This window comes from Carassius gibelio, chromosome B11, assembly GCF_023724105.1.
Source record: "Carassius gibelio isolate Cgi1373 ecotype wild population from Czech Republic chromosome B11, carGib1.2-hapl.c, whole genome shotgun sequence".
Lineage (NCBI taxonomy): Eukaryota > Metazoa > Chordata > Actinopteri > Cypriniformes > Cyprinidae > Carassius > Carassius gibelio.
Window position 1 is genome coordinate 3,271,616 of NC_068406.1, and position 18,294 is coordinate 3,289,909.

At 37.7% G+C, this 18,294-nt stretch overlaps 1 protein-coding gene across 3 annotated transcripts in view; it reads right to left on the bottom strand.

The window, feature by feature from the left end:
• The window catches only part of pip4k2cb (phosphatidylinositol-5-phosphate 4-kinase, type II, gamma b), a 36,874-nt gene extending 19,225 nt beyond the window's left edge, over window positions 1-17,649 (bottom strand). The window contains exons 1-7 of one of the 3 annotated variants that reach the window (XM_052569036.1): window positions 17,635-17,649; window positions 15,988-17,509; window positions 15,669-15,766; window positions 14,570-14,666; window positions 6,130-6,279; window positions 3,953-4,099; window positions 3,644-3,682 (exon numbers count right to left, since the gene is read on the bottom strand). In XM_052569036.1, the coding sequence (XP_052424996.1) occupies window positions 3,644-3,682; window positions 3,953-4,099; window positions 6,130-6,279; window positions 14,570-14,666; window positions 15,669-15,766; window positions 15,988-16,143 (687 nt within the window). In that variant the 5' untranslated portion in view covers window positions 16,144-17,509; window positions 17,635-17,649. Of the gene's footprint in view, window positions 1-3,643; window positions 3,683-3,952; window positions 4,100-6,129; window positions 6,280-14,569; window positions 14,667-15,668; window positions 15,767-15,987 lie in introns of all 3 variants that reach the window. The other 2 variants (XM_052569035.1, XM_052569034.1) reach the window with 2 other exon arrangements.
• Window positions 17,650-18,294: the final 645 nt, after the last annotated feature.

The following is an 18,294-nucleotide window of genomic DNA, read 5'->3' on the forward strand; positions in this document are numbered from 1 at the left end:
GGTAGGCCCTTCTGGGAACTCCAGGAGGGGGGGGGGGGGGGTACTGTCACGGTTGGTAAACCGTGATCTCGGGTTGTTTACACTTTGTGGTGAATTCTGTGTGTTCCGCGTCTGCACTGATTAGTTGTGGGCGTCTTCGTTAATTGTATCAGCAACAGCTGCCACTCATTACTCATCCACTATATAATGGCTTGTCTCACATCCTGTGTTTGTGTTTACCCCCCGTCTGGCTTCTGTGTTGTTTTGCGTTTGGATGTTTGTGTTTCCCCAGAAACTCATCCATTCTTCGCATGTTCACTCAGCCACGAACACTTACCTTCTGCTCTATTCCCCGCAGTTCTTGTGCCACTCTCTCCTGCTGCCTCACGCCGTCAACATCCGGATTCCTCACCTTCTCTCCACCACCGTCTGGACTTCTTACCGCTACACCATCCCTTCGGAGTGTCGCTGTCTCATCGTCATTGTTTATGTACCATCGCCATATCTTCTCATTAAAACCTTAAACCCGCTATTGTTTCCAGACTGTCCTTTCACCAGCCGTCACAATACTAGAGAGCAACTTGTCTTTTGAAAACCATATTTACCATATTACAAGAACAACATTCTTCCATCTTAGAAACATTGCCAAGCTACGAAATGTTACCTATTTCTGTTGCAGAAAATCTAATTCATGCATTCATGACCTCTAGACTGGACTATTGTAATGCACTGCTAGAAAGATGTCCTGCTTCTTCAATAAACAAGCTACAGGTGGTCCAAAATGCAGCAGCTAGAGTCCTTATCAGGTCAAGAAAATATGATCATATTACCCAGATTCTACAGTTTCTACACTGGCTACCTATTAAGTTCCATATCAGTTACAAATTATTATTACTTACCTATAAGGCCCTAAATGGTTTAGCTCCTGTGTACCTAACTAGCCTTCTACCAAGCTACAATCCACCACGTTCCCTAAGGTCACAAAATGCTGGACATTTCGTAGTACCAAGAATAGCAAAGTCCACTAAAAGGGATATAAATTTTTTGCATTTGGCTTCCAAACTCTGGAATAGCCTTCCTGACAATGTTTGGGCTTTAGAGACACTCTCTTTGTTTAAATCTAGATTAAAAACACATCTCTTTCTCCAAGCATTCAAATAATGCATCTCATAATTTTGGACTGCAGTTATATCTGAACAAAAGTGCATTATTATTCTTGAGCTTAGGTTAAACTAATCAATTTTAATTATGTCCCTATTTGTTTCTCTGTTTTGCCACGGGACTGACATCCTGTGGTAACTAAGATTTACACAAGCTTCAGTCTGGATCCAGAAAGCCAGAGAGCATGTGTTCCAATATTGTTTAGATTTCTTGGCCCATGATAATGTGTCTATACCATCTTCCAAGAGTAGGCTGTACCTTTTAAACATATGTCTACAGCTCCATCACACCCTTGAGAGCAAAACTAGTCAAAATTTCAGTAAAAGTAAAAGTTCCGTCTATGACATGGTTGCAGTGGTGTAGCAAAATCAGCCCCGGGCCCATATGCAAAAAATGTGTTTGCCCCCCCCCACCCCAAAAAAATAGTTATGGGCTCCTACTTGGAAACGTAACAAATTTTTCTGAAGCAAATTACATCATATGACTATTCACAAGCTGTTTTAATTATGTGTAAATGCTTGGAAATAATATAGAACATTCAACATGCAAGCCTCTTAATAATCACACTTTATTCTTAAAATATTATGACGTTAATCTCATTTATTTAGATATTTGTTTTTCAACAAATATAGACGGATTTAGACTATTTATACTGCTTGCAAACATAAACTTGGCACAGCGCCATTATTAAACTAATGTTTTCTGAGTAGTTTCTCAAAGATGAAGTTGATGATCCTGACTCGCCATCATCTCCTCACTGGATGGGCTTTTTGGGAGAAATTAATCTTTACAGATTACATAATGAAAGAGTTTCTGTTTTAGATTTGAATTATTTAATTTTAAAATAGTAATTTATAGCATTCTATAGATATATTTATTATGTCTGTGAGCCAAGTATTAGCTGAGTTTTGGGTTAATTTTTGTGAAGCACTCCTGCTCAAAATTGAGCCTGTGCAAAGTGCATCCTGTTTGTCTTTATTTTACAAAAGCACAATGTTTTGTTGATTTTGTGACTGCGCACTAATAAAAGAAGACTTTGCAGTTCTGAATGATGTATTACCCTTACCTTTATGAGCAAAAATGACTTTAAGTTTACACTTCAACTTTCACTCTCCGCACAAATGATTCAATATGCACCTAATAGTGAACATTTATCTTACATTTTTTAATTAATATTGTGAAATGCATGAATGTATTATTTCTATAGATTTTATTTTTGGCAAGTTGTGTTTATTTGAGAAGTTTAAATAGATCAGACATATGCTCAACTCACTGTCTGCCACTGGCCAATTGGTTATTTAAAAAAAAATGTATTTAAAGTTTCAATTAAACGGCTTGGCGGGCCTCCAATCTGCCCGGGCTCATATGTACTTGCCTTGCATACCTAGATGTACGCCACTGTATGGTTGTTACAGAACCCTTTTAAAGAGAAGTCAGGGCTATTGCAACTAGTTCAATTGTGCAAATTATAGAATTAAGACATTCTAATTCTCTTATCTGCATTCTTTGTTTCCTAGGTGACAGAGGTTATCCGCTTAAAATGTGCTTACTGACTCCCTTGCAAAACCCACAGACCCTGAAAGCTGTAATGCAGCTTATCCCTGAGCAAGGTCTGAGCATACAATTCAGTTGAAAAGGTCGCTGGTTATTCCTCAGTGCAAGAATAGCCAGGATCTCACCTCACCTTTAAACCAGTCCAAATGAGGTGTGTAGACAAAAAAAAAAAACACATTTTGTCAGCAAACTCTACCAAGAAAAATATGATAAAATTAATATTTACTGAAAACAAAGGGGGGAATGTTTCAGATGTCACCTTTGTCAATGCAGAGTTCACAATATTCACTTAAAGTGTTGCCTTTATCTCGTATTTGATGACTTATTTTTTTGTAAAGTGTGCAACCTACAAAAAACTTGTCAAGCAAATATAACTTAGTTTTACCACTTGCAGTCTACTTTCCCACTTTATTTACCATTACGGAGAATTCTATTAATTAATAAATGATCTTGTTTCACCCATCCACTGTCATATTTTCATACTGCATTCAAAGCATGTCAAACCATCTAACACTGCTTGTGGGTGTTCAGTAGGTCAAGTTGCTGTAAGTAAACTGCTCATTCATGTGCACGTAATCTTAAAATGATGTGCAAATTACAAAGCAAGATGTATTTAAGAGCAATTACTTTTGTGTATGGATGTTTCAAAAGTAATTTGTAGGAAGATTTAGGAGATTGATCTAAGTAAAAAAAAAATTGGTCATACGTGTGTCATCCTCTTACATTGTATTTCATTTATACATTTTACATGCATTCCCTGGCAACTGAACATGTAACCTTGTCAAGCTTGTTTCTCTTCTATTTTAGGTACTTGAACACCTGTTTTTACTGTAACTTTGCTGTAAGTTGCTACAGAAAGAGAATAGAGTATGTTTATCTGGAACATAGATGTGAATGTTTTAGACAAAATCAGCATGATTTGTGGTATGTTATGTTGTAGCGTTCTTACCTTCTCTTTATCACTTGCTTCTCGAGAAACCAACGACCCCTATAAAATGTAATGCCATATAAAGATGCATAACAAAAATTAATAATGCTTAAAAACTAATAGTTGATCTACATGAATATGAAACAGTAATGCTACAAATGATAATTAAATAAATTAGTAATTAAATGTAATAGATTGCCTTAAATGTGCAAACTGACTAAAAAGTCACTATAACAAAACAAGGCTGCTAATTTCTCACCATGATAGCTCAATAACAAATTAATAAATCAGTAATTTAAAATGAAGACAAAGAGTAAAGAATTTGTTTACCTTGAGGTCATATTTCATGTGGACAGTTAGTCGGTGGCTGAACATATTTCTCATGACTAAAAGGTATGTGTCTTCATTGTCCACAGTAACACGGTACAAGCCAAGGAACTGGGGAAGAAGTGTGCTACCATGGCATGTTACGATGTGCTGAGGTGAAAAAAAAGTTTTAATATGACAGAAAAGGGAATAAAAAGTATTTTTATTTATTATTACCTATTTTGGTTCAATAAATGTCTTTATCTAGCTTTATCTTTGGTTTATGCTTGGTGTGTCTGGAGAACTCTATCCATCCAAACATAATTCAAGTTTATCTAAATATCAGTTGCTTGGTTGACACAGTAAGGCTATCCCAAACCATCTACTGTAAGACCAGCTAGTTGGTTAGTCCTTTTTTCTTAGTATGTAGCGTCTGAAAATAAAGAATTGTGTTAAACAGCATATTACTAAGTGCTGTTGTATCTAGAATACTGATATTTAAGTTTCGTTTAGATTACTAGGATCATGACAACCGGTGTCACAAAAATGGTTAGAAAGAAACCAGATAAAGAGAATGATCACTTTAGCAATTTATAAAGAAGCAACCCAAAAAGCAAAGCAGTCAAGCAACTATAAAAGAGAATGAGAACCAATGGAGCAATGCAACATAGAGGGCATAGAGACAAAATAAAAAAAAATTGTCATGGCGACATGGACACGCCCTTTAACAAACACTCAAGATCTCCACAATTTAACATTGCACAGGCCTTAAGATTAGACTGACAACAAAAAATACATTAATGTCAAAAATTTTTGAGGAGTAGTTTGTCGCAGTGTAAAACATGTCACTTCCTGTTGCCAGCAGATGGCGCTATGACTGTAACTGAATATGGGCATGTAGATCTGTTAAGGGCAGGAGTATTATCTAACATGTGAAGTTTTGTTGGGCAGATTGGACATTGTATGTCTGAGTTACAGCGAACTTCCATTTTCATGACGAAACATCCAAAGTTGTCAGGCCGCCATGGACACACCCTTTAACGAAACCTCAAGATCTTCACAATTTAACATCACAAAGGCCTTTAGATTAGGCATACCAAATTTGGTGTTGATCTGAATAAATCTCTAGGAGGAGTTTGTTAAAATACAACGCATGCAAATGACAAAAATTACACAAAATTTGCTCATAATATTAAAAAGAACCGACTTCCTGTTGGTTTAAGAATTTTGCTCCAAGAGTCTTTTTGTAGGAATTGGTTTGTTACATGTGTGTGGCAATTATCGTGCATTTACGTGAAACACAGCTGGAAGGCTGTTGATTTTCTTAGTATAGGTGGCGCTGTCGATCCATTTTGCCACAACCTCTTCAGAGAAAATTTTCACAAGGTTTGACGCGTGTGCAAATTTTCATGACTTTTTGAGCATGTTTAAGCCCTCAAAAATGCGATTCATTTGGGAGAACAAGAAGAAGAAGAAGAAGAAGAAGAAGAAGAAGAAAAAGAAGAAGAAGAAGAAGAAGAAGAAGAAGAAGAAGAATAGATGGAGAAGATACAAGAGGGTCCTCGCACCATTGGTGCTCTGGCCTTAAAATATGCCATTTACTAATGCTAATGTTGCTTGTACCACCTTTTCATTTCCTTGTAGCCCTGAACTTAAAAAAGTGAAATCCTTGTAAGAATATTTTGGGAAGAATATTCCGGCCACTATTTTCAATATAAGGAAATTAATTAACTATCAGGCTGTCAAGCTCCAAAATGACAAACAAGCACCATGAAGAACATTCAGCCTTGACTGATTGGTTCACAAATCAGCGTGAATCAGAATCAGATCCAGTTTAATGATCCAGTTGTAGTTAACAGTTTTATAGATGCAGAAATTCTAACAACATTCATTTTTTATCAAACAAAACTATCATAAAGCTTCAAAAGACTTAATGGTGCATGTACTGTAAGCACTGCTTTAAGGATAAATTGTCATTGTAATTGTATGGAAAAAAGCAACCAGTACATTATTCAAAAGGTTTGTTTTTGTGGAAGACAGAATATCATATAGTTTTTTTATGATATGAAGGTTAGTATGCGATTGCATAATTTAGATTTTTAAGTGAAGTAATTCTTTAAGAGTAATTAAGAGATTTAATTTAACAAAAGTTAAATGTACTTGTAATTAAACAACCTGACTTAACAAACAGTAGTCAGTACCTGGTGGTATTCTGAAAGAATGTTGTGCATGTCCTCCACCTCCTCACTAGATATTTGCTTGACAATTAATGTTCGGTCATATGATGTCAACACCAATCCTGCTTCCTGACTTTTGCCATCCTTTGCTGGAGGACTACGTGTAAGAGAAACCTGAAACACACAGAAATTTGGAAACAAATAATAGTTATTGAAAATCATTGCATCACCACATCAGGGTGATACTTGAACCACTACACTTTGTGATGGTATTACGGTCTAACTGGTTACCGTGTTATCTGGTGACCAACTTCCTGGTTCAGGTCTTCACTCCAGACCACAGCAGATTCACTGATTCAGAAAGCACAAACTGACTTATTAAGATATTAATTTGTCTAATAAGCACAGACTTTCTTATTGCATAATTTTGATATTCTTGTAAACCTTACAAGTTATTGGTATGACCACCCATAGCGACTGAAGTAAGTGGGATAAACAAAACAATAAAAATAAAGTAAGTCTGTGTTGGCACGGGTTTTGAACACCTGCTAAAAGACGGCGCACCATGAGATGACAGTAATGAACCATCGAGCTAACAATCTACACTGATTCAGCTACAGATTTCTAGATTCAAGAAAGGACTCTCGGCATCACATTGTGAAGCTGGCTGAACCAAGAAAATGTGACCATGTTAACTTGTGACCTGTGTTACACTTTAAGGATTTAGACTGTATCATAGTACTGAGACTGCTCTCCTTAGAGTTACAAATGACCTGCTCTTACCATCTGATCGTGGTTGTATCTCTCTATTAGTTCTATTGGATCTTAGTGCTGCATTTAACACAATTGACCACAACATTCTTTTGCATAGACTTGAACACTTTGTTGGCATTAATGGAAGTGCATTAGCATGGTTTAAATCATATTTATATGACCGGCATCAGTTTGTAGCAGTGAATGAAGAGGTATCATATCGAACACAAGTGCAGTATGGAGTACCTCAAGGCTCAGTGCTAGGGCCGTTACTCTTCACGCTTTATATGTTACCCTTGGGAGATATCATCAGAAAACATGGTGTTAGCTTTCACTGTTATGCTGATGATACTCTATATTTCTTAGTGGCATGGTGAAACACACCAATTTGAAAAACTAATGGAATGCATAGTCGATATAAAAAACTGGCGAGTACTTTCTTACTGTTAAATTCTGAAAAAAAAACTGAGGTATTAATTATAGGACCTAAAAACTCTGCATGTAATAACCTAGAACACCGTCTAAGTCTTGATGGCTGCTTTGTCAATTCTTCATCCTCAGTAAGGAACCTAGGTGTGCTATTTGATCGCAATCTTTCCTTAGAAAGCCACATTTCTAGCATTTGTAAAACTGCATTTTTCCATTTCAAAAATGTATCTAAATTACGGCCTATGCTCTTAATGTCAAATGCAGAAATGTTAATCCACACATTTATGACCTCAAGGCTAGATTATTGTAATGCTTTATTGGGTGGTTGTTCTGCACGCTTAGTAAACAAACAACAGCTAATCCAAAATGCAGCAGCAAGAGTTCTTACTAGAGCCAGGAAGTATGACCATATTAGCCCGGTCCTGTCAACACTGCACTGGCTCCCTATCAAACATTGTATAGATTTTTAAATATTGCTTATTACTCATAAAGCCCTGAATGGTTTAGGACCTCAGTATTTGAATGAGCTCATTTTACATTATGATCGTTCTCAAAACTCTGGCAATTTGATAATACCTTAAATATCAAAATGAACCGCGGGCGGCAGATCATTTTCCTATTTGCTGCCTAAACTCTGGAATAACCTACCTCACATTGTTCAGGAGGCAGACACACTCTTGCAGTTTAAATCTAGATTAAAGACCCATCTTTTTAACCTGGCTTACACATAACATACTTATATGCTTTTAATATCCAAATCCGTTTAAGGATTTTTAAGCTGCATTAATTAGGTAAACCAGAACCAGGAACACTTCCCATAACACCCGATGTACTTGCTACATCATTAGAAGAATGGCATCTATGCTAATATTAGTTTGTTTCTCTCTTATTCCGAAGTCACTGAAGCCACCAGATCCAGTTTGTATCCAGATCAGAGGGTCACTGCAGTCACTTGATACGTTGCTGTTATTTTCTCATAGCATTACTTTGGAAACGTGACTTGATTTGAATGAAGTGTAAACGTATAAGATTATGCTAGCTGAAATGATGCATATAAACATTACTTTATAAATGTGTTAACTTGTTATCTTCGTTCACTAGCTGGTATTTTATTTGATTATAGAACTATTTGAAATATTGACTATATAAATAAATATTAATTATGAAATATAAACAGTATTTTTTGTTTGCAAATATATTCACAAGCAGAAAATACAGTTTATATTTTATATTTTTTAAAGTCATTGGCTAGTGAACGCAAGTCTCAAGGTACAAAGTATTACATTTATATACAGATTTTTTTATTACAGGATAAAGCTAATATTTCAAATACTTGTATAATCAAATAAAATACCAGGCTCTAAAGAAAATGTACCATGTTTTTACAATGGTAAATATAAGTTAACGATAGAGTTTATAATTAAACCACAGTAGCCACAAATTTGTCTGAGACGTCATGAAATGTTCTTCAACATCATGAACCATAAAATTTAGTCCTCGTTCTACTATGGTTTATTTTCATAATAGGTAAACACAGGTCACAAGTTAACACGGTCACATTTTCTTGATTCAACCAGCTGCACAATGTGATGCCGAGAGTCCTGTCTTGAATCCAGAAATCGTATTGTTTTGTTTATCCCAGTTACTTCAGCCGCTATGGGTGATCATACAAATAACTTGTAATATTTATAAGAATATCAAAATTATGTAATAAGAAAGTCTGCGTTTAGTAGACAACTTAATATCTTAATAAGTCAGTTTGTGCTTTCAGAATCGGCGAATCTGCTGCGGTCGTTGCATCACATCTGGAGCGGAGACCTGAACCAGGAAGTTGATCACCAGATAACACGGTTACCAGTTAAACCATAACACATAACAAAAGTTCTGATCACTCTGTCATGGTTTATTCTGTAAGCACAACCAGCTGTGTGTACATTATCCCTTATTTATCATCTTCTAGGTATTTGACAGGAAGAGGTGTAGGTACTGGTTTGCTCATCTTTAATGATTGGAAATTTAATCCTTTACCATCTTTGGGTATTAACAGCTCCTTTGAATCTCATACAGTTACTGTTACCTACCCTCTTAAAATACATTTTGTAGTTGTCTATTGACCCCCAGGACCACTGGGTAACTTTTTTGATGAATTAGATGCGTTGCTCTCAACCTTTCCTGAGGATGGTACTCCCCTAGTTATGCTTGGAGATTTCAACATCCACCTAGATAAACCTCTGTATGCCGATTTCCACACTCTGCTTGCCTATTTTGATGTCAACCGAGTGTCAACTACTGCTACTCACAAATCAGGCAACCAACTGGACCTTATTTATATGTGACACTGCTCTACTTATCATGTTCTGGTTACTCCACTGCACACGTCGGATCACTTCCTCCTCACTCTTAACCTCAACATGGTCCCTGACACATCACTTACCCCTCCACATATCATCTTTCGATGTAACCTACGCACACTTTCACCCTCCCGGCTATCTGCAATGGTTTCATTTTCACTTCCTTCCCCTAAACTGTTTGCATCTTTGGATGCTAACAGTGCTACTGATACTTTCTGCTCCACTCTTAAATCTTGTTTAGACACTGTTTGCCCCTTATCTTCCAGGCAAGCCACTATCAGTCCCTCCTATCTTCCTTCTCTGCTAATGTCTCCACTGCTAAAATGACATACTACCATAACAAAATTAACAACTCTCGCATGCTTTTTAAAACATTTTCCTCACTTATTTGTCCTCCTCCTCCCCCTCCTGCTTCATCTCTAATAGCTGTCGAGTTTGCCACGTTTTTCATTAATAAAATTAAACACATCAGTGTACAATTTTCCACACCACACTCAGTCAAGCTCATATCACCAGCAAACTTACACTCATTTACATCCTTCTCTTCACTCTCTGAGGCAGAAGTCTCAAAACTCATCCTTTCTAATCACCCTACTACTTGTCCGCTTGATCCTATTCCATCTTATCTCCTTAAAGCCATTTCTCCTACAGTTGTACCTGCACTCACTCACATCATCAACACATCCCTCCACACTGGTGTTTTTCCCTTATCATTTAGACAGGCTCGTATAACTCCACTACTTAAGAAACCCACCCTCAACCCATCTCTTTTAGAGAACTACAGACCAGTTTCCCTCTTCCTTTCACTGCAAAAACATTTGTACGAGCTGTGTTCCACCAAGTCTCTACATTTCTCACATACAACCACCTCCTTGACAGCAACCAATCTGGCTTCAAAAGTGGACATTCAACTGAGACTGCCTTGATCTCAGTTGTTGAAGCTCTAAGATTGGCAAGAGCGGAATCCAAATTTTCAGTACTTATCCTGCTTGATCTGTCCACTGCTTTTGACATGGTTAACCACCAGATCTTCCTATCAACCCTACTGGCAAAAGGCATCTCAAGAACCACTCTTCAATGGTTTGAGTCTTACCTATCAGATAGGTCCTTTAAAGTATCTTGGAGAGGTGAGGTGTCCAAGTCACAACATCTAACTACTGGGGTGCCTCAGGCCTCAGTTCTTGGACCACTTCTCTTCTCTGTGTAAATGGCATCATTAAGTTCTGTCATTCAGAAACATTTTTTTCTGGCTTTTCATACCACTCCTATGCTGATGACACTCAACTCTACCTCTCATTCCATCCTGATGACCTGACGGTAGCTATTCGCATCTCAGCTTGTCTAACAGACATTTATTGCTGGATGATGGACCATCACCTTCAACTCAACCTCACCAAGAACTGCTTGTAATTCCAGCAAACCAATCATTTCATCACAATTTCACCATCAAGTTAGGCAGGCACATCACATTGCTAAAACTGTCCGATCCTGCAGATTTGCTTTATTCAACATCAAGAAGATCAAGCCCTTTCTTTCGGGAACATGCTGCACAACTCCTTGTTCAAGCTCTTGTTCTGTTCAGGCTGGAATATTGCAATGCCCTCTTGGCAGGTCTTCCAGCCAGTTTTATCAAACCTTTACATTTAATCCAGAATGCGGCAGCAAGATACATTTTTAATGAACCAAAAAGAATACAAGTCACACCTCAGTGCACCACTAATTTGCACTGGCTTCCAATAGCTGCTCGCATAAAATTCAAGGCATTGATGTTTGCTTACAAATCTACCACTGGCTCTGCACCCATTTACCTAAATTTGTTACTTCAGACTTATGTGCCCTCTAAAAGCTTGCGTTCTGCAAGTGAACATCGCTTGATTGTGCCATCCCAAAGAAGCACAAAGTCACATTTACGGACTTTTAAATTAAATGTTCCCTCCTGGTGGAATGACCTCCCCAACTCAATCCTAGCAGCTGAGTCCTTAGCCATCTTCAAGAATCGGCTTAAAACATACATATATATATATATATATATATATAAATATAAATATAAATATAAATATATATATACATGTCATAATGGATAGTCATCGCATGTATCAGAATTATTGGCTCGTACTCGAGCAGCTCCGTTTCATCTCGGAGATGCTTTCTCTCTTTGTGCTCTGATTGGTTTATTGCACGTTTTGCCAAAAACACCCATTGCTCATTAAGAGAATAGGGACAACCCATGACCATGCGCCCGGGCACACCAACTGTTTTTCCGTCGTTAAAATAGCAAAAAATTATTTTGACGCCCTGAGTGCACCCGCGCGCTGTGTCCTTTACACTTTGCGTTTACATCGTTAAAATAGGGCCCTAATACTAAATCAAAAATGCCTGTTTATTAACACAAATTAACACTGCTGTTGCCATACTACAGAAAGCAGGATCACAGGGAGTAGAGACGACCAACACATGTGGTATCGAAGTGGCCAGGAGCACAGGGAGTACAGACATTTACCACGGTCATTTCGAAGTTGCTGGTAGCATAGAGAGTACAGATGACCACCGCAGTCATACTGAAGGAGCCAGGAGCACATGGAGCACAGATGACCTCACTGGCCTTGATGAGGGAGAATCCCTCACCCAAAATTTTCTTGGGGACAATCACAGGACTGTGCTTTGCCAAGGTGACCAAGGTAGGCTCCATGTTGAGTAAAAGAGCAGAGAATACTTGAGTGCACTCTGGAGGAGCAGACACTGGGAAGCGCTCTGGAGGAGCGGTCACTGGAGGGTAGGGCTGCATGATTAATCAAAATGAAATCGCAAAGGTGATAAAACATGATTAGGCAGAAGCTGCGATTGTCATGCATATCTTTCAGTGAAGCACGGTTGTGTGATCAGCAGTAAATCTCCATCCAAAGGCCAAATACACCTTGCAGAAGAAACCCAGGAAATGCCAATAGTGGTTGCTGAAGATTTAACTGCTTTCATTAATTCATCGGGACTAATTAAGATATGACTATGACAATATATGGGTTATCTGAGTTTGTATTATAACATTTATTGTAATAAAGTATATAAAAATGCAATGCTAATTGACATAGCCTTTATCACTGCTTAGAATACTATAAAATATGTTACATTTCTTATTCTGTGTAAGAAGCCACATCATCTCACAGAAGGATTAACTTCAAACGCTGGAATGTTATGAAGTGAGTTTTGAGTGAAATTAATGTTATTATGTGGTATTTTAAACAGAGATGAAGAAGAGTTGGATGGGGCCAGCAGAGACGAAAGAATCTCAGGAGACAATGAGGAGCTTAATGGGACCAGGGACGATGAAGGAGAGCTACGCTCAGAATTGAGCTCTGTGAAGTGACCGGGCTCCTGGTTAAGCTCTGTAAAGTGAGCACATTCTGGAGCCCACTCTGGACTAGGAGAAAACTCTGGAGCAAATCCATGGGAACAAATGGAACAAATACCCTCTCTGGGCCAAGCTCAAACTGGGGTGAGCCTCGGGGATTGGAGCCCTCTCTGGGCTAAACTTGGAGACGGAAGCCCTCTCTGGGATAAACTTGGGAACATAAGCCTTCTGTCGACTCTGGCTAGAACCACCCATGAGAGGGGTGCATGGTCTGGATGGTATTCTTGTATGGGCTTTTGGACTGTAGATAAACTTAGAGTTAACTAACTGGTACGAATGGGTTAAGCTAAGGATTCAGGGGTTAGAGTGGGCTCTGATGCATACTCTGATGCTTTACTGAATTCTGGGGTTGGAGTAGACTTGTAACTAAACTCTGGAATTGGAACAGACTGTGAATTAGTTTGGACTGTAGTGGACTGTGAACTGAATTTGATGAAGTTAGCAGACTCAGGGGCTGGAGCTAACACTGGAGCGGACTCTGACTTGACTGGAGTAGACTCTGGAGTGGGTTTAAGAGCTTGAGAAGACACTGGAGTGGACCCTGAAATGGTTTTGACTGTAGCAAACTCTGGATGTATTTGATCTGGCGCAGACTCTAATATCACAGGAGGGTTGTGTGGTCTTTCAGGAGAGGAAAGGTTCAGCAGGAGGGCATATAGAACTTATTGTTCCAACATGCAATTGTTCATGTTACAGGGCATCCGTGAATATAATGGTTCATTATTGTGGTTCAAATGTGATTGGGAACAATGAGTTGGTGTGATTCTGGGAAATGTAATGACCAGAGGTGACTGGTCTTGTGACAGACAGGAAGACATAAACTGGTGATCTTGTGACATCTCTGTAAAGAGGTTTTATGTTAGTGATACAGTATTTACATTAAAAGTGGTCTAGTGAGTATATCAATTGTGGTGACATCTTCCACTGATCGTACTGGATAGCAATACAATGGGAAAGGAGTCAAAATCCTTGAACACAAAGTGGTGTAGGATGCTGATCCACAGGAGTATGCAAGTATTAAAAGAAAATAAATTTCTATAGAACTTGCTCTGTGGTTAAATGTAGATTTTGTGTGGGTTACAAGGTCCTTGCAGCATGCAGTGACATAAAACGCCATATAAAGCATTCATATAAAGAAATATAAAATAAAATAAACTAAGCAAGCACATTTTATGAGCAGATGGACTAAATGCAGAATACACCGGCAATTGCCTCATGCAAACATAAAAGCAAATGATAGCCACCATGCAAATGTACTTGATCACATGACCTAAAAACACCCATGAAGTCCTTTTGTATACTAGTCCTGTCTGACCTGATTCATGCAAATAATGCTTTTTGCAGGCTTTTGCAAACTCACAGCAAAATATTGTGTGAACAATTGTGATGTGTGAATCTTGATTTTGATTCACATGTAACTTTTTGAAGTACAGATAAAGTACAGCAGAGAACCATGTTCAAAAACATCACAGAAATCTTTCAACTTTTCATACCTTTAGACTTAAACTGTACAAAAAATTCATACCAGATAATCCTGATGTTCAACTCCAAATCGCTCTCTTAGATTCCGGAACACCAGTGGACAGTACTCCTTAAACTTAAAATGTCCAGGGAGGTTTTCCCTGAAAATTTACAAATAAATAAACAATGTGGATTTTAACAGTGCAAGACCCCTCTAATACTTCTAATAAATCCACTTAACATAAAAAACAATAATAAATAAATAAATAAATAATATTTTATTTTTATATATTTATTTGTTCACTGGGTGCTTGAAGACATTAGGGGACTGTTAATGCTTAGTCTTTTGGTCAGACCAAAAATATAATGTTATATTTAGTCATATGTAATATTGAACCTAAAGATACAGCCTGACTGGACAGAATTTATGATGCATATTTTGTGACAGAGCTAACAGAAGAGATTTGCTGCAAGGAGATGGTGGTTCCAAACTGACCAATTTCACCTGAGTTTGTTTTAATTAAACCAGTGAATAGTGAATTGACAGTGATAACTTACATCACTATCTATTCAAATGTATTTAATTAATTTATTAATACAAATAAAGTATACATTTGTTTTACTTCATGTTTACTGCAGAAACCACTTACAATCACATATACTCTCAAGATTACAGTATAGCATTGAATATTTACAGATACTCATGCCATGTGTGTCTGAATAAGCAATATATTTTTGTTCTCATCTAATTGCTAATTAATAAGAAGAACTGAGACTAAGGTTGCATTTCAGCGAAGTCACAAGTTTTGTCAATAAACCCCACTCCAACCAATATCAAAAAAAAAAAAAAAAAAAAAAAAAAAAAAAATAAAAAAAAAAATTCCATACCAGGGCGGATTATGAGTTTTAAAAAGCTTTGTGCAGTTCAAAGTGCAATCATGTAAAATTGACTAAAAACTGTGACTATGACACCAGATATGTCTAGATTAATAATACAAAATAAATAAATATTTGCCATGTACCTATGTAAATGTAGCCAACCATATATTGTCATCTCTAACTTTTGGACTGCAGCACCACACTAAACCAAACCACTGCCAAATATTAATTCATGATGACATGAGTCAACTGTGGTAAATGTAGTAAAATTATTGAATACATACTTGTTGAATAAATGGTTGTTGACTTTCATTTTTATGTTGGCTTTGAAGTCATCTGGAAGTAGCATTACTGGCATAGGCACTTGAAAGAGGTCGTTTATCTACAATGGTAAAATGCAGGTTAAAATGTCAAGGAAGGCTGAAAAGTTGTAATGCTTTATGTTGGTGTTGGTATCAATTAAAATCATTCTCCCACCGCATAACAAGAATAAAAAAAAATGCATTATACTTAAGCAAATAAGCAACATATCATTTTCAAGTACTTGAGAAATTTTTTTATATATGTTTTTCAGATGTAAAACACATTTTTGCAATAACATACCGTGTGATTGATGCCCCACATAAAAACAGTCAGTATGGGATCGCTGGCCCAGAATACCTCCACTTTTTGATGTACAAAATGTTTTTTCTTGCTTTTTGTTCGTGAAAGCCTTCTCGCTGAGCTTGAAACTGCTCCTGTCTTACCAGGAGAAGACATAACTGCAGAAATGTACCCAGATAATCATAGACCAAAACAACAACTTGCCTCCTCAGTTGCGATGGTGAATTGATGGTGGTCTTGAAATTCCAGGATATAAATACTGCAACCCAGTGAACCCATACAGTAGAGGATAAACTGCTCCGCTGACTTGCTCCAAATGAAACTGGAGAGAATTAAACTTGACATAACTTGATCCAAAACAGTCACATGCCTGATAGTTATTCTTTTAGATGAATATACCCTCGTAGACAAATAATTATCAAAAAACTATTTTCATCAATGAGAGTTTTTTTTTAGTATATATTCAGTGCTGGTAAAAGAGCAAAAGATTCTTGTCCACTGTGTGTACTGTGGCAGCCAGTGAGGTAGTTAGTTATGATTACACAGTCAAATGTGTATCTGCTGTACTTTACTGTATCTGCACAATTACCTCACATAACTCTAACATTTCTAAAAACATGCAAGAAGCAGCATGCTAATGTTCTTTATAATATAATATAATATAATATAAATAAAAAAAATATTTCAAAATAGGTCATCAAATGTATTTGTATATATTTTTTTTACAATACACATTTTCAAAAGAAAAACATGATATTAATCTTCATTGAAACCACATTAACCAGATTAGAGCTAGGCAATAATATACTGTAGTTCACATTGTGCGATGATATAGGCTAAACAATCAAGAATTTTAGATTTGCTGTTTAGGATGTATTGTGAGTATGCTGTATGTGTAACATGGCTGTTTCAGAATGAGGGAAAGCAGGCTCCAGGTTCAGTCACCAACATTTATTCAAACAAACGTAATAAACATAAATCCAGGCATGGTAAAGCCAAACACTGTGAAGAAAATGGGCAAGAAAAGGTAATAAAACATAAATGACAACAGGCACACAATATATCCATGTAGGACAAACACCAAAATAAGAGAAACACATTAGGTGTAAATACACAAGATAAGTTTACAAGGAGAGGGTGGAGCTAATGAAAAACCATGGCAACCAACAAAGAAGCAATGGAACCAAAGGCAAACAAGAAATGAAAACACAGAAGAATAGGGACAGAAAATACTCTTTAAATTAAATGTCCATACACAAGACAGGGAACATACCACTATGTGTTACGGAGTCACAGCCTTCACCCTCTCCAGATGCCACGCCTACTAGTTCACAATCACCGGAATTCTGACCACCTGTTCATCATCACCAGGATCTTATAAAAGGACTTTCACTTACCCTCAATCCTCGTCTGATCTCGCATTGATCTCCATGAACCTACCCATATTCTCGTTACCTGTGCTGTTCCCCTGGATACCTATTGTTCCTGTTCTTCGTCAGTTCTTCTGTGCATTCTTCTGATCCTGTTATAAAGAGACATTACGACCAGAGCTAAGTTATATTCTTCTTTGTGTCAAGATATTTCCTATTACCACACCTGTGTCTGAAACCTCTGTGACAATAAAACACTATATATACCTTCACCTACCTCTGTGTTCCCGTCTGTGTCTGACAGAAGATCAGACCTCATGCAGAGCGCTCTGGACACAGATGGGGACCGCAACGTGGATTCATTTGCTACACTGGTTCACACTGTACGGTCCTCACTACCACAACCCACGACAAGCACAACCCATGTTCCCCCTGGGATCATCACGATCATACAGCAAGCACTCCAGCAGCCACCTTCAACAATGCGTACTTTGGCCGCTGCCTCTGCCAGTCCCGTGGCCCGACCAGCGTCATACAGTGGTGCGGCGGAGGATTGCAGTGGGTTTTTGCTTTAGTGCTCGCTCTACATCGAGGCAAACGCTCACCTGTTTCAGAATGGACGCGGTCGCGTTGCATTCATTTCACTTCTCTCTGGATGAGCGCTACACTGGGCTCAACCTCTCTGGGAGACAAACGATTCAGTAGTTGCATCATTATCCGCCTTTTTTGCCCACATGAAAGAAGTGCTTGGTCAACATACTGCGGAACTGTCAGTTCACGATCAGCTATATCATATTCGTCAGTCAGTATGTATGTTCTCCGATTTCACACCCTGGCTTCGGTGAGTGGTTGGAATGCAACTACTTTGATCACTGCTTTTCGTAAGGGACTGCAAAAGGAGGTTAAAAAATTAATAGTCATTTACGAAGACACCACG